Here is a 17,644-nt window from a genome sequence, read left to right on the forward strand (position 1 = left end):
TTATATGGCAAATGATCTGCACCACTTCAAATTCAAATCTAATGACTATGACTTGGAATTATGAATGGAGCATGCTTTTTTACTGGTTCCCACGAGTAACGCTTGTTTTTTGCCCGTTATACGAATGAAATGGCAAGAGGGGATCGCTACATGTGACACGGGCATTTGTGAGTAACAATCGCGCATATGAATATGCATGATTCCTGTCACATTTATCACAACTTGTTGATTTTTTTTGCAATCCCATTGTGACTTAAAATCGCCAATCGGGTTGTCTTTATTTTATAACACTTTCCATTGTATTGTTTGCATCTTGATTCTACTTTTCATGGTTTTAGAACAAAATGCCTACCTCAAGCTTTAACAAGAAGCTACATTACTTTAACATGCCAGATGAATTGAAGTGGCCTAGTAAGGAGAGAAACCAACGGCTCCCAAGGGGTGCACCCATGAGAACACCACCTATCTCCGAGCAACCTCGGTTCATGAAGCACAGCAACAGCTCCACATCCACTGAGGTTGATATTAAGTCTAAACCAGCCAAACTAAAGGAGCCTAATCCGGCTGGTAACCATGGATCCAAGGGTTCCTCTTCTAAGGTCCCTTCAGAAGGTGAAAACTCGGTTTCTAAGAACAAGATGTGTGATGATCCAGAAAACGAGAAACCAAAATTATTGATCACGCTTACTAGAGAAGAGATTGAAGAAGATTATCTTGCAATGACTGGAAAAAAGCTTCCAAGAAACAAAATGAAGAGGGACAAAACTATGAAGAAGGATCTTGATGTAAGCTAAAACTCTCTTCCATCGTGTAGTGCAAAAGGGTGACGTAGCCTCACACAAATTTTGTTTAAAATGATTATAATTAGCTACATGCAATAGTTGGATTAAAGCCCTTGCATTTTGAGTATATTCTACAACTTGTTAAGATTTTGGCTGGTAATCTAATCGTGTTATTGGTGTTATTCTTGTATAGGTTATATTTCCTGGGGTTTCACTGGAGGGCCGGAATGCTGAGAATCTAGCTAAGAAGTATTAGTGCATGTAGTATGTAGTATTCTTCTTGTTTTGAACTTGGGTGTCAGTTTAATATTTCTCCCAACATGAATGCTTGTCCTAGTGGAAAGGAGGGAATAAGTCAATACGCCACAAGTATGATTACATTTACAGGTTCAAGCCTGAAAATCACCCTTTGCCAGGGTGACATCTGTGAACGGTGCTTACTTTTTTTAGTTTTGCATAAACTTGTTGTATTGCTTTTAAAAATTCCAAAGACTCAACAACTATATTTTTATACAATAATACATACCAGATGCATTTTAATAAGATTTGGTGCAGACAGTTAGTTATTAAACGACAAAAAGACAGCAGTAACCATTTTGTTGGCAGATGATTGAGAAAGTTAGTTAAGGAGTGCCCCCCACCCCCACCCCCACCTCAAAAAAAAATATCTGAGATCTTCTGCATTTAAACGAGCCATTGAGATTCCACTTCGATCTTCACCAAAAGTTGAAGCATGCAATTTCCTCTTTTCTTCCTTGCATTGCATATACAAATAAATCACCAACCATCACATGAATTAAACCAAATAATTAGAAAGCTGATATAAGCAGAATTTTTTTAACACATATTATATGGAGATCTATCAATCATATTCATACCTGGAGTGCAAGAATCCTGTCTTCAACCGTGTCCTTGATAGTTATTCTCAACACTGTGAAAGAACAAGTGTGTCCCATCCTTTGAGCTAGGTAAAAAGCTTCATCTTCAATACCTGGATTCCACCAAACATCTAAAAGAATAAGATCGATGAGATGCTGCAACCATGTTCAGATCAACAATCTCAGCTTTCAATGACATCAGCATAATAACCACCTGCAACATTTATATTTTAATACAGCCTTGTCCCAGGAGACTACAGACATTGAATGATCAACTCTCTGGTATTGTATGCAACGCTACTTCAGTGAAACTTCAACCATGTCCAGCATTCTTGTCTACTGCTAGACAAGAATGTCAGCTGCTAGACAAACCCAAAAAAGATAACTAAAGAAGCCTAAGGCATATGTATATGCTGTCATTAAGAAAAGAGTTATTAAGATTGAGCTAAGGGAAACGATTTCAAAGTTCAGCAAACAAATCGTTCCCATTAAGAACAGTTAGGATGGCTAATACACATTCAATAAGCTTCAAGAGAGGCAAGAAGACACAGAAAATCACCTTTTGTCCGGCGAAGCATTATTGTCTTTAGCACAGCTTCAAGTTTACTATAACCTATTATTGAGCTGCTGTATATTATTGGTAACTTTATTTGATTGCAAAAAGATTTGTAGTTTGAATATGGTTTGCATTTATTTCAGGAATCTAAAATAGCTGAACACTTCATCAACTGACTTCTGTATAGGTGTTCCAGATAAGCACCATCTCTTTTTTGCCTTAAGACCACAACACGATTTTGCAACCCCAGAATTCCGATTTTTTATTGTACAAGCTTCATCTAATATCACCCTCAACTAATTCACTTTTGCAAGAGTGCCCTCAATAACTTCTTCCGCTTCTTAATTTCTCTTATTACCAAATTATGGATCATCATCATCATCATCATCATGAAAAGGTTTGACTGGGACCTCTCTTGCCACAATGGAATATGTTGTGAGAACTACATCATATTTTGCTAGTTCATCAGGATCTTTAGTCCTGTTTCCTCCATGATAGATTAGAACTTCAAGTTTAGCTTCATCTGCAACTTTCTCATTCAATTCTCCAGCCCAATGCTGAAGCACACAATCAATGAGCCTGCTGGAGGCTTCCGATTGTTAAACTCTTGTGCACAACCTGAGCTACTCACCTTATTACTTAACTTCAACATATAAATCCAAGATTTCAACTTTTGAAACACAAGGATCTGCCATTTTTGGAATCAATAACGATTTCTGCATCTGTATAAGTGCAATAACAGAAACAGTCTTGCCAAGGCCCTGTGAAAGAGATACATGATTAATGTAAGAAAAATCATATGTTCACACTATTACAAGCTAATAACCTGATCATCAGCCAAAATTCCACCACAACAAAGTATGCTGTTTTCCTTCTCAAGCATCCAGGCCAATGCAATTTTCTGGAAGGAAATTATCGTAACATGCGCATGGAACCATCAAATTAGAAATTAGATGTATCCAGAATCTGGTGCCTGAATAGAGAGACAGACAAATTAAAGACCTTCAGGTAAAGTTGCTTCTTTCATTGGTCGTCTAAAATTCTGAAAATCATCAAAATTTGATTCTAACTTTAGCTCACTGAAAATCGACTCCTTTGTTGATATGTAGAAAAGTTTTATCACTAAATCCTTTCTCATTACACAGAATAATCACATGAAGATCAAGAAAACATATTGTTCGTTGTGGCAGATCTCTTGGCATATCTAATTAGGCAAGACTCCTAGTCTACCATATAGAAAAAGAGACCCGAAAACAGATCTCACTACGTCCATGTCAAAGCGGCTTGTAAGATGTAACGATGCTCAGATAAATAAATACCCATAATGTCAGTACGTACGCTTCTCAAGGGCAACTGCAGCTGAAACATAGTCAGGGTTCTTCGATCGGAAATTTTTTGTACTAAAATTGCAGAGACAACTGATCAGTAGATAATTCAGCCTCTCAAGGGCAACTGGCGACCTTCCCTTTCCACGACCAATTCCAAAATGGTATCAAATGCTAAACCAACCTGCAGCTAAATAACAATGCTTCAGTGCCCAAATTTTGTAATCCCCAAAAGATTAACAATTCCAAAAGTGAAACGTTACAAGCAAAAAAAGCAACTCCAACTACAATGATACAAGTCGGTTTGTAACGAAGAAATCAGATGGTCGTCGATTCTACAAATGGAATTGAATTGATATATAACAACAGGAAACTTTATTTGTGAAATCATGTACATACATTTGACAAGTTGTGATATGAGGAGAAAGAGAAAGGTTAGTCGCCGCTCCTGATACGACGACGGACGAACTATTTATGGCAAATTGTAGCGACTGGATTAGCAGCATGACTCTTCAGTTCCCATCGCGGTTATGGCAATGAGGACAACGGGGGGATTTGTGCCATCGCATTTAAAAATAATAAATAAAAAATACAAATTCCACATAAGTTAGTAAGGAAAATGAGCCGTTTTCCAAAAAAAAAATAATAATAAATAAATAACAATTTTTCTAAAATTTCCATAGAAAATGAAAAAATTTCAAAATTACAAAGAACTTAGAAAACCCATTATTATTTTTTTTTCATATTTTTCTAATTCTATTTTTTTTCTAAAATATAAACATATACTCACTGCCTACTTCCAAGCCTCAATGCCCTCACTTCCCATAAACACACACCCACCCACCACCCCCACTGCCACAATCACCAAACCACCATCAACACCACTTCCTCATCATCGCTACCACCATCACAACCATCATCTTGTTGATACCGCCACCGCCATCACCACATTTTATCACAACTTGTTGATTTTGAGTTGCAATCCTATCATGACTAGAAATCGCCAATGGGCTTGTCCTTATTTTATAACACTTTCCATTGTATTGTTTGTATCTTGATTCTACTTTTCATGTTTTTAGAACAAAATGCCTACCTAAAGCTTCAACAAGAAGCTACATAACTTTAACATGCCAGATGAATTAAAGTGGCCTAGTAAGGAGAGAAACCAACGACTCCCACAGGGTGCACCCCGGTTCATGAACCACAACAGCTCCAAATCCACTAAGGTTGATATCAAGTCTAAACCAGCCAAATTAGAGGAAGCTAATTCGGCTGTAGGTGACCATGGATCCAAGGCTTCCACTTGTAAGGTCCCTATAGAAATTGAAAACTCAAACTCAGTTCAAAGAACATGATATGTGAGGATCCACAAAACGAGAGACCTAAATTATTGATCATGCTGACTAGAGAAGAGATTGAAGAAGATTATCTTGCCATGCATGACTGGAAAGAAGCTTCCAAGAAACAAGATCAATGTTATTACAGAAGTACACAATCAACAAGGTAATGAAATAAAATAAACTAAATTCAGATATATTCAACATACAAGAATCAAAATTACAGAAAACATACTTGTTTGATGATAACACAGAAATATAACCACGAAATTGTAGAGATTGAGGCCTGCTTTAGCAGTGTCCTAAGACAGAAATTTCCCTGGGATGGGTCTGTCTTGAGGATACAACAATCCAATTCAAGAACAGATCTTGAATCTGTCGAAATTCACCATGATCCCTTTGGAAAGATAGACGATTTTTTGAGAGAAAGTTTGTGTGTTTATTGGCCCTCAAATTCTGTCCAGATCCTTTCATTTATAGGCTGTTAATGGTGGTTGTAAACCACCAACCGAAATTAACTGCCAAAAACTGTCTGCAGTTAATCCTTTATTTAACAGAATTTATTTTTCACTGAATTAATAAAAGGATTAATTAAGGACTAATTAATTTCGGATTATATATTAAAAAATATTATTTAGTCAAGAAGAGCCCAAGAGCCCCAAGGCCCTATCTTTGACCATTAATATTTAATAATCCAAGCCTACTACTAGCCCAATTAGACTAGTCCAACACCACAACCCAAACCCAATTTGCTTAACCCATTACTTGGTCCATTTGAATAAATGAGTGGGACAAGCCTTATAAGGTGAGAAAAGGTTTCCTCTTCCACCAATGTGGGATAAGTCCCATATTGTAATTTTATAGAGCAAAGTTCCAACAAAACCATGCAGAAGGATCTTGATGTGAGCTAAAACTCTCTTCCTTCGTATGACTATTTAACTATTTCAATTGTCATTTCAGCCGCTAAATTGTTAGATAAATGGTGCAAACGGATGACGTATATAACCTTACAATTGTTGTTGTTTGTGTGTTCTAGGTTATCTTTCATGGGGTAGTGTGCTTCTTTTGAACTTGAGTGTTGGTTTTCTTTTCTCCTAAGATGCAGTTGCCTAGTGGTAATTAAAGAGGAATCAACCCACCTAAGTATGATTAGTATGATTACAGGTTAAAGCATGAAAATCACTCTTTTTTGCTAAATATTGGTTGTGGAACCGGTTATTGGCAGGGTGACATCCATGAATGGTGTTTCCTAATTTTAATTGTGCATCGATATTGTCAAAAATTCAAAAAAAAAAAAAAATTACCATATCTCTTAACAATCTTATGGTTGAAAATAACAATAATAATAATGTTGTAGAACATGAACAATTGTTTTGTTGTTTATATAGGAACTTGTTGTATTGCCTTTAAAAATCCCAAAGAAGTAACCAATAAAGCAGTCAGGCTCGTCCCAGAGGGTTGGCGATAGGGGCGACCGTCCAGGGCTTATCTTTTAAAGGGGCCCAAATTTTTTTATGAAAATTGTTATATTTAGAAGATAATATAAATAATTTTCTTTTAATTATTGATTTATTATAAAAAACAACTTGATGACATTTGTGTTTTTTAAGGGCCTATTTTTTTCTCTCGCCTTGGGCCCAAAATATGTTTGGAACGGCCCTGAAGACAGTGATACAAGTCATCCTTCCAGAAAGGATGTTCTCACCAGGTGCATTTTAATAAGATTTAGTGCAGACAAACAAGGGAAATCTTCAAAAAAATCCTAAAATTTTAATCTAATTTATGAAAGTCCCGAACTATTTTTTGTTTATAGAAAAGCACATAATACCGGCTAAAACTTCGAAAAAACCCTTTTTGGCCGGTTTCGTAGATTTAGCCGGTATTCTGTTCTTTTTCGTTAGTTTGCTCAAAATATTATGACTTTTTTGAAAATTACCCGATAACAAAAATATTGGGACTTTTTTGAAAATTACTATGGAATTAGTGGATATTAGTATTAACAAATCATTATAAACATAATTTTTTTTATTATAAACAAAGGAAATACATTTGTTGCTAATTTCTAAGAATAGAATGGTTGATTATGTACTTCTCTATTGTTTGTTGACCACTTCAAGGTCTCTATGTTCTTCCTATGTATCGTTGTGGGTGTCATAGTGAGAAGTACTCTGTTAGGCGTGACCAATACAAGAGTTGATAATATTTATTAATACACAATCAATAAGTGTCTACTTGCTATTAGGCATGATGCTATATGATCACGTGTTATCAGAAAATATCATTACACGAACATATAGATTTTTCATTATGTTCTTTAACCTAACTACCACCTAACCTCTAAACATTACCCGGTAACACCCATAAAGTTACGGACATCTATCGATAGTGAAAAGTAAATTTTGAATGACAAGTTAAATAGATAATAACTCTTCACTTGTTTCCATTAAATTATCATTCACGGTTCACTTTTCAAAATTTATAGATGTGTGTTAGCCAATGGTTATTAACATATAAGGTATGAATGTTGGTTGGTAGTTAGGTTAAACAACATAAGAGGAACACCAACATTAGAGGAATGCTAACTAAGTTCATCTCACCATCATACACACAACAATGCATAGGAAGAACGTAGAGAGTTTGAGTGGTCAAGAAGCAATAGAGTACTTAAACCACCAATTTATTCCTAGAAATTAGCAACAAATGTATTTTCTTTTTTTATAATAAAAATATTTTTTATGTTTATAAATAATTTGTTAATAATAATATCCATTAATTTCATGGTAATTTTCAAAAAAAGTCCCAATATTATGGTTATTATGTAATTTTTGGAAAAGTCCCAAAATTTTGAGCAAACTAACGAAAAAAGACATAATACCGGCAAAATCTGTGAAACCTGCCGAAAAGGGTTTTTTCGAAGTTTTAACCGATATTCTGTGCTTTTCTATAAATAAAATTTAGTTTGAGACTTTTTCATAAATTAGACTAAAATTTTAGGACTTTTCTGAAGATTTCCCGACAAACAATTATTAAAACGCAAAAGGAAATCAAGACTAACAACAAAGCCAATATATATACGTGTACAGCTACATGGTTGGTTTGATTGGATTTGCATTTTGCACACAAAATACAAAATGCCATTTTGCGATTATGGTCAAAAACCAGCAATCATTTTGTTATAACAAAAGCCAAAAGAGGCAGATGATTTAGAAAGTTAGTCAAGGAGTGTCCCCATAAACAGAAATTTGAGATCTTGTGCAGTTAAATGAGACAATGAGATTCCACTTCGATCAAAAACTGAAGCATGCGATTTCCTCTTTTCTTCCTGTATATATAATAAACCATCACAAACTCACTCAAATCACGTCCACAAGCACAGGTGCATGTGGTGGGAGGAAACCCTAGTGCCATAGTCCAGATCTATAGCTCGATTCGTCTTCTCCGGCTATAGCCTTCTCGGTCCAGACGATGTTAGGGTGGAAGTGGCGTCGTTGACCGATAGTGATTGGTAGTGATTGTGGTTAAAAACCCTGAACATCGAAAGATGAAGGAAGGTGTCGGTGAAGGTGGTTTGGGTAGGTGACGGCGTCGGTAAATGTGGTTTGGGTAAGGTCGTTTCGCGTGTTTTCTGGTGGTGGTTCCCAATGACAATGGTGGTGTCAGCGTTGGTTTTCGGTGAGAATGGCGGTAGTGGCGGTGGTTTTCGGTGATATCGGTGGTTTATGGTGACAGGGAGAGGACAGTGGTGGTGTGGATTTATAATTTATAATTTTTAATAATTGAAGTATTATAACAATTAAAAAATCTGAAAAATGTAAATTATAAGGGCATAAATGACAAATATGCCCTCACATGAGTAGCATGTGACAAACTTAACTGGATAAAGATAAAGATAGTTAAGTCGAGGGAACAATTTTGCATCGAAGTCCCAATTTTGGACCATCCGTACATGAAAAAAAAATTGGTGCAAAACTGTACTCTTTGGTAAACCGCATGGACCAATTTTGCAATTTACTCTAATCTTTTAAAACCTTTTCAGCCCTACATGACAGAACCGAAAGAGCATACTTCCCGGTTTGTGATGGGAACTTCCCGTGGCTAAAAATGATCCCATTAAAAGTATTGGGATTTATTTGGAGAGCAAAACAAAGTCGAATACCCTCGGCAGCAGCACTCAGTACCAGAGGTGTTGCATTGGAATCAATTGTTTGTGGTGTATGTAATACGAGAGAAGAAACTGGTGACCATATCCTTGTAACATGCTCATTGGCGAGGAACGTATTGCGAATGATTCTTCACTGGTGTGGATTACCGGGGATGGACTTTCATTCGGTATCGGACATTATCGATTATGCATCTAGATGGGGCAATTGTCCTAAGAAGAGAAGAAGATTAACGACGATCTTATTTGGAGCTATATGGTGTTTATGGAAAGCCCGTAATGATAGAATTTTTTTAAAAAAAAAATTCATTGAATTTGGAGAGGATAATGGGGGATGTGAAATCGTTGACATATGTGTAGGTTAAAAATAGTGGAGCCAATGATAGTATAGATTGGAGAGTATGGATTTCTTCCCCTTTACTTTGTTGATGTATTGTTGACAAACACCTCTACTAGCTACTTGCTAGTGGGGTTATTTCTTTTTTTTATTAATATATTGCCAGTTCAAAAAAAAAAAAAAAATCCTTCACTTCATATCCAGGGGAGGAGGATTGTTAGGGCCAAGAGGGGCTGTGATCCCCTCTATTTTTTTATTAGAAATAGTCCCTATACTTTGATTTTATACATATTAGGCCCAAAAATATAAAATTTTGGCTTTGGCCCCTCTGTTCACCAATTTTTATACACATTATATTCCCCCCCCCCCCCCCCAATATATGTTGAAGCTCCGCCACTGTTCATATCCCAAGGCTTTACCAATTTCCATGAAACGTAACATTTCATTAATCACACTCACAAAAAAAAATGTTTTTCTTTATCATGTTTGGGGTAAGTTTCAGTCTTATAGAAAGAAGTGTTCCTTTTCTTTTAGTCTTACCTCTTGTACTTTAAACTTGGTCCACTCCCATCCTCCCCCTACATGGTTGCTTTGTCCCTTCCTTCTTAATTCCAAAATTCAATTCTCATTTTGTCGATCGTACATTAGGTTTGAATGAACCACCCATCAATACGAATATAATCAACAATCACCAATTGCAGCTCTTAAAGAACCATAGATAGTTTAGGATACATTTTTTCTGTCATGTTATGTCATCTACGTCACTCATCTTTTAATTGTGTCACATCAGTTTTTCAAATACATCTCACACCACTACAATAACAATACTCTTTCAAAAATGTCCCCACTTACACCTCAACAAATATATATATATATATATATATATATATATATATATATATATATATATATATATATATATATATATATATATTGGTTCCTGAAGAAAAAAAAAACAAGAACCATATATTTAAGATAATACTAAATAATTTTGATAAGATGAATTTACCAATTTAGAAAAAATATATAAATAAATAAATAACTTAACAAAAGTTCTAACAGAAAAATGTTATTTACATAAAAATAATCACTCATTCTTTTTTTTTTTAATATAGTTTTAATATTTGTTTTATATTTAATCAGGACAATATAGGTACAATATTTCTAGTGTGATCATGTTTTAATTGGTCTGTCTTTCATTTTAAAATCAAAATAAGTTTTGATAAAATATTTAGAAAATCAAAGATTTCATTTGTATTAAATTTTAAATATACATGTGGAACATAGAGTTTGCCTTTACAAGCCTTGTAGACTATGAGAGCATCCACATCGGATCTTTCAAACCAAATTGCAAAGCCACATACTCATTATTTGAAAGTCATGTAGAAAGACTTCTTTCAACTGCTGAAAGGGCATTGCAAGGAGACCCATAGTATTTTAATTAATTTATTATATTATTTTACTGGCGTATATCTCTCTTGTCTTTTATCTCCTTGCAATTATTTTTAATTTCAAATGGTTGTAATTAAGTAATTGTCTATGCTTTTCCTTTTATGACTTCGTCAAGATTTTGATCTAGTTTTTTTTATGTTTAGTAACATAACTATACATTATATTGTAGTATTAAATTCATTAAATTTGTTAAATCTAAACATGCACTTTTTTTTATCATTAACTTCAAAAAAATTGTAGGGATACTTTTCAAAATAGAAAAACAAAAATAACATTTAAGATATTATATATATATATATATATATATATATATATATATATATATATATATATATATATAAAAGGTTGTTGTTGATGTGTCAGTGGGGGCCACCTTTGAAAGAGTGTTTGATATTTCATTGTTGCAAGTGTTTATTGCAAATGGTGATGTGGTATTGCAAATGATGATATGGCACAATTGAAAGATGATTGGTATTGCACTGATGTGGATGGTCTGAAAAGATTTATCCCATGTGGCATTCAATTTGGTTTGGAAAGGGGTTTGCAAGACTCGGTGTAGATGCTCTTATATTACAGCAAAACTTTATGGCATGTCTCAACTACTTTCAAACAATCCAAAACAAAGGTAAATACTCTAGATTCTATAACATGGTTTTCTAGACAAAATGGTCATTTTCCAAATCTAAGAAAATTTTGGTCATTTTTCATAAGAACCTCATTTCTAGTGGCCAATCCCTCACATTTTTTTTTTGCTCTAGTGGCACTATGGTGCACCATTTTATAAATTCCAAGGCTGTAATTCAAATTACAAAAGACATTTTTTCAGGTGCCTTCAGATAAAATTTGAAGCAATGTGATTGATGCCATGTCTAGTATGCAACTTGAATTGAAAGTTTGGTGGATCAGTGGAGTTTTGTTCTGTGTTTTGTTCATTTTTTGCAGGAATTCTTTTCAGTGGAATGTTCCTGTGCATAATGGGTTGAGGCTGAACAAATGGAAAGTGAAGAATAGTAGGATTTTATTACTGGTTGCTGTGCAGATGCGTATCATGATGAGCTGCTGGATTGATCTGCTGAACTGTAGCAGGAGTCTTCGGATTATGTCTTTAAGACACTTGCCATGGAATTTGATGAGAGTTATTTGGTTTATTTGTAAATTTCAACTTGGATTTTTGAAAGCTGTGGATTTATGGGTGTACAGTCATTAGACTTATTTCTTGGACTGTGGGTTTTGTTAAGGGCCTTACCCCTTGCATTTGTTTTGAGGTTAATGAGTGGTATGGATTATGCAAGGGGCCGAAGTTACCTTTTTTCCCACATTCAATAAGTCATTGGATTAGTCTAATGGTTTATAGGGTTTATTGGGGTAAAAGGATTTTAGTTATGGTGTTTAGAAAATGGTTAGGATGTTGGTTATGGATAGGTTGGATGTATGTAGCTAGTTCTGGATAATTTCTTTTATTTGTATTCTTTTATTCTTTTTAATAAAGTTTGCTGAGCTTTGGCTCTTTTCAAAAAAAAAAAAAAAAACTTTTGATATGCATAAAGAACAAGTATACACCGAGTATTTACAATTACAGGGCTGACTACATTCTAAACAAAATGCCATTATGTTATGCCCAAAATAAACAGAGCCACAGACAGGTGGTAGATATTAGATAATTAGATAATTAGAAAGTTAATGAGAACCCATAAACAGATATTTAAGATCCTGTGCAGTTAGTCGAGGCCCTGAGCTTCCACTTTGATCTTCACCAAAAGCTGAAGAAATCATTTTCCTCTTCTCTTCCTGCATAAATAATTAAATATTAAATCACATCACCACCACACTCAGGTGCTTTTGTTGTATGATTCATTCATCATTCTGGTTTAAAGAAAGCTCGACTCAATACCAATTGTTCTAGACTTGAATAGGTCACCCATCTTTCTAATTTTATACTTTTGGCCCAGATTTTAAATTTTATTAAGAATTTGGTCCGGACATTTAAAATAATTACAAATTCATCCCAAATTTAGTTTAATTTACAAATTTATTTTTCTACAACTTTTGTAAGAAATTTTTACAATCTTTTTCACGATTTGTTTTCTTAATTTTTTACAGATTTTGAAGGAAAAAAATTACAACATTTTTGCAACTTTGTATAGAAAAATTTACTACTTGCAATAAACTATTTTATACATTTTAACTAAAAGTTCATAAGCCCTTTTTACAATTTTTAAAATCCAACATTTAAACTTGCTTTACATAACTTTTTTTACACTTTCATATGACTTATCTTTAACAAAAGTTTTCTTTTTTAAATGTTATAAAAAAAATCTATGAGTTGGATACAATGATGACCTGTTCAACACTTCAACTTGTGAAACATACAGAAAACATGAGTTGGATACTCTTTTAAAAAACAAAATCCGTTTGTTGGCAACTTGATAAGTTTCTTTCCCAAATTCAGTGATAACCCTACTATAATATAAATATAAATATAATTATAATATACCTGGAGTGCAAGAATCCTGTCCTCAACTGTATCCTTAATAGTCAACCTTGAAACAGTAACAGGACGAGTTTGACCAATTCTATGAGCTCGATCAATAGCTTGATCTTCAGTAGCCGGATTCCACCAAAGATCCAAAAGAATCACATGAGATGCTGCAACCATGTTTAGCCCAACATTCCCAGCTTTCAATGACATCAGCATCACAATCACCTCAGGATCAGTGTTGAACTCTTTAACTGCCATATCCCTTGACACTAGAGACATTGATCCATCAAGCCTCCTGTATTCTATACAATGCTGACTCAGCGATGCTTCCACCAAATCCAACATTCTTGTCCACTGAGAGAATACAATCGCTTTTATATTTGATCTGCTGCAATGAGTCTGAATGATCTCCAGAGTCGCTTTGACTTTGGAAGAAGCATAATCATTCTCAAAAACCAAACAACTCTCATCATCAATCCTATCATCATCATCATCATCATGTACACAGCTCCTTAAGGTGGCTTTGCTAAACACAACATCATCACCGATCTGAGTTTTGCAATTAAATGAAGGGCACGTGTTGTCAAATTCATCCCCTGTTAAATACTCAGATAAACACAGTTGACAGAAAACATGTCCACATATAGTAACAACAGCATCCTCAGGTGGATCACTGCACAAAAGACAAATATTCAAAGTCTCCAAAAGCTTCAAAAGCTTAACTTGTGTGTCTTTTGGAAGATTCTTTGTTACTTTTTTAGAATCTTGACTGACTGATTCCGAACTAAATCCTTTCACAAGTAAAGGATGATCACATGCTTGCCTAAGGCGCAAAAGCATCAGAAGGATATTTGCGTAATTTTGCCTCACAGTTCCAGCAGCTTGATATGCCTTGTATTGTGATCGTGATTCGGCTTCTAGTTTAAGGTAAAAAGCGCGTTCCTCTTTTGAGAAATCGACAGCTTTCAGTTTTATTGTTTTTGGAGGTAAGTTGATGATAGGTTTTCCATTAATCAAAGTGTCTTTTGTTCTTCGAAGCATTATTGTCTTTAACACAGCTTGAAGCTTCTTGTTACCTTGATTTGTGTTTTTGGACATTGGGGTCTTTATAAGGTTGCAAAAAGATTTGTAATTTGAATATGGTTCGCATTTCAGGAATCTAAAATAGCTGAAAAGTTCATCGATTGAGTTTTGTATAGGTGTGCCAGATAAGCACCATCTCTTTTTTGCCCTAAGTCCACAGCAGGAATTAGATACCTGTGTACTGAAATTTTTTATTGTTTGAGCTTCATCTAATATGACTCTAAACCAATTCACTTTTGCAAGAGCCCCTTTACCTTTTTTACCCTTCTTTCCTTTCTTCTTTCCTTTCTTACTAACATGAGACTGTTTCCTTTTCTTATCACCAAATTCATCATCATCATCAAAATCATCATCATCATCATCAAAAGCTTTGGTTGGGACCTCTCTTGCAACAATGGAATATGTTGTGAGAACTACATCATATTTTGCTAGTTCATCAGGATCATGGGTTCTGTTTAAGCCATGATAGATTAAAACTTCAAGTTTAGCTTCATCTGCAACTTTTTCATCCAATTCATGAGCCCATTGTCGCATCACACTAGCTGGACACACCACCAATGAACCTCCTTGAGGCTTCCGATTGTGAAATTCCTCTTCTGACCTTGAACTCTTAACCTTAGTTATTAACTTCTTTTCATCAGAGTCTTCATCCATGATGCGTTTATCATTGTCATCATCTAAATCCAAGTATTCAGCTTCTGAACCACAAGGATCTTCTAACTTTGGTTTTGATGAAAATCTCTGCACTTGTATAAGTGCAATAACAGAAATAGTCTTGCCAAGTCCCTGTGAAATAAAATATAAAAGCATATCAAAAAGTTATATGCATTAAAACAAATAAAAGGTTGATTATATAACAAGCTAGCAACCTGATCATCAGCTAAAATTCCACCAGAACAAGCCACACTGTTTTCCTTATCAAGCATCCAGGCCAATGCAATTTTCTGAAAGAAAATTATCACAACACATGGAATAACCAAAATTAAACTTTTGCATATATGTATAATGTATAGAATAGATACACATAAGTTAGAAGACAGTAATTAGGTGTATCCAAAACCTGATGCTTGAAAAGAGGGATAGATAAAAGACCATAAGGTAAAGTTGCTTCAATAGTTGGTTGATAAAGATCCTGATAAGAAAACAAATATACCATTTTAGTGCATGATATGTCATTCAAAAGGTACAATATAAAAAAAGGGAAGATAACAGAATAACAGACAGGTTAAGGTTAGTCTAATACCCGTAGTGCAACTTGATAAATCAGCCTCTCATCACCAACTGTTTCTTCAACAATCACAGGGCGAGAATGACCAGATTGCCCTGCATAATGTGCTGTAGAAGGAACAGACACAGGTGGCTTCATTGATGGTGGTAATAGCCTACTGCCATGGTTGTTTTTCATAGCTAAATCATTGTGGGTCCAACTGTAATGGTCTTGTGGGTGAAAGTCAAACTTTGTTTGACTTGATGATGCAGGAACAGGATAACTTTCATGTCTTTGAAGGCTTGACCTGGAACTAGAAGAAGACGGATTCTGAAGGTATGATGGAAGCATTCTTTTGGCATCTTTCTGAGGTAACTGATCAACAGAATCTGAACCTAATATAATAGTGATTTTCTGTAAGAAGTATTATTTAAACTGATATAGATATTATAGGGAGCACATTTACCATGATTTAGAAGAGCTTTCTTGTGATTGTCATGTCTGATTGTATACCATCTTGAATTTTTATAAACTTTACTAGACTGAGGCTTTTGAGTATTCAAAGCAGATTCTTTTTTAGGAGGGGGCTTTTTAGTTGATCCACGGGAACCTGGAATACAGAGAAATGTTTGTTATGATTCATGAATAATAACAGAAAGGTTTTGTATGGCTTTGAGATTTCAATTTATAGGCGAATGTATTTACCTGTATTACTTGACACAGATGAAGAACCCCATGAAGGAAGAACCCTGGTATTGGCCTTCACTACCGGCTCATCTATGGATGCCATTGCAGACACCCGAGTATCTATTTTCCCTAACCAAGATCAATTCCAAAATGGTGCCAGATGGTGAACGAACCTGCAATTCAACACAAACGATTCAGTGCCGAAATTTAGCAATCCCCAAAAAGAAATCAACAGATTCCCTCACAAACCCTCGTAATTCGACTGCAAATCAACCCACAAGGAATGTGTAACACGTTGCAATAACGAGAGTAGTTTCACATGAACCATAAACCAACTACGATGATAGAACGTAAACATCAGTATATCACCAAAAGCAGATAGGTTTGATGGATAACAGAAAACTCTATTTGTAAAATCATAAATATATACACATTTGTCAAGTTGTGTTACTACTGTACATGTGAACAGAAAAGGAGAAATTGATCGCCGCACCTGATGATTTTCGCTTACTTCACGATGATAACTGATCTTTAGCAGTTGTTCGGCTTGAAGATTCCACTCCGAAAAACCCTAAATCCCGTAATTCCAGAGGCGAACAACCCTTTATTTTCCCGGGTTTTGAAATGACTGTTGCTCAAAGTTTTGGCTTTCAAATCCGCACCGCCCTTTTCTCGTACATGAGAAGCTAAACGGTGCTCCCAAAAGAAAATAATACTGTAAATAAATTAAAGTAAATGACGAGCCAAAAAATGAGTCCAACCGAGTATCTAACGACCAGCCAAAAAATTGAGTTGAGTCCAACCGAGTATCTAACGACCAGCCAAAAAATTGAGTCGAACCATATTGATTCGAAAAATATTTGAAATTAATAAGGTATAAAATTCATGAATTATATGGATTTATTTTAAAAAAATTAAATATGAAATTTTAACAATTTGAAAAGTTTGAATTTATATAAAAAATGAGAAAAAATTTAAATTATTAAAATTAATAAAATTTTAATGTATTGAATACATTACATATATAAATCATTTCTAATAAATATCTTACATATATATTACTTTGCATATTAAATTTGGAATTTTAATTTAATAAAATGAAAAATACAATAAAATGACAAGTGGAAAATAAAAAATTTAACAATTCTAGAAAATGTCATGTGTCCAAATGAAGAAAAAATGACATGTGTCAAAAAAACCTTCATTTATTAGAGTAGATTTGGTTCATTTGAGTTCAATTATCTAGTAGACTAGTATAATCCAAGCTGAATCAAATTGAGCCTATAAAATTAATGGTGTATCTATTATTGTAAATTTATTTTTTTAGTTAATTAATCAAGTAGAGTTGAAACTAACTCGAAA

The 17,644-nt window shown here is 34.5% G+C and overlaps 2 protein-coding genes and 1 pseudogene across 4 annotated transcripts; 1 reads left to right on the plus strand and 2 right to left on the minus strand.

Annotated features, from left to right (window-relative positions):
- The first annotated feature begins 344 nt into the window (after positions 1-344).
- Positions 345-1,038, plus strand: LOC111914556 (uncharacterized). The gene is made up of 2 exons (XM_023910270.1): positions 345-785; positions 976-1,038. The coding sequence occupies exons 1-2, from the start codon at positions 345-347 to the stop codon at positions 1,036-1,038; spliced, it is 504 nt and encodes a 167-aa protein (XP_023766038.1).
- Positions 1,039-1,223: 185 nt separating this feature from the next.
- LOC111914557 (helicase-like transcription factor CHR28) lies at positions 1,224-3,354 on the minus strand (annotated as a pseudogene).
- An 8,991-nt stretch (positions 3,355-12,345) lies between these two features.
- Positions 12,346-17,011, minus strand: LOC111914631 (helicase-like transcription factor CHR28). Of its 3 annotated transcripts, XM_023910326.3 has the most exons (9): positions 16,776-17,010; positions 16,532-16,617; positions 16,301-16,455; positions 16,062-16,205; positions 15,632-15,990; positions 15,449-15,520; positions 15,258-15,332; positions 13,321-15,174; positions 12,346-12,614 (listed from the first exon to the last, which is right to left on the minus strand). In XM_023910326.3, the coding sequence occupies exons 3-9, from the start codon at positions 16,383-16,385 to the stop codon at positions 12,504-12,506; spliced, it is 2,700 nt and encodes an 899-aa protein (XP_023766094.1). In that variant the 5' UTR covers positions 16,386-16,455; positions 16,532-16,617; positions 16,776-17,010; the 3' UTR covers positions 12,346-12,503. The 3 variants fall into 3 exon arrangements, with proteins under 3 accessions (XP_023766094.1, XP_023766095.1, XP_023766093.1); XM_023910327.3 differs by lacking the exon at positions 16,532-16,617 and having other exon boundaries at positions 15,632-15,984; positions 16,776-17,011; XM_023910325.3 differs by lacking the exon at positions 16,532-16,617 and having other exon boundaries at positions 16,776-17,009.
- Positions 17,012-17,644: the final 633 nt, after the last annotated feature.

Source organism: Lactuca sativa, chromosome 4, assembly GCF_002870075.4.
Source record: "Lactuca sativa cultivar Salinas chromosome 4, Lsat_Salinas_v11, whole genome shotgun sequence".
Lineage (NCBI taxonomy): Eukaryota > Viridiplantae > Streptophyta > Magnoliopsida > Asterales > Asteraceae > Lactuca > Lactuca sativa.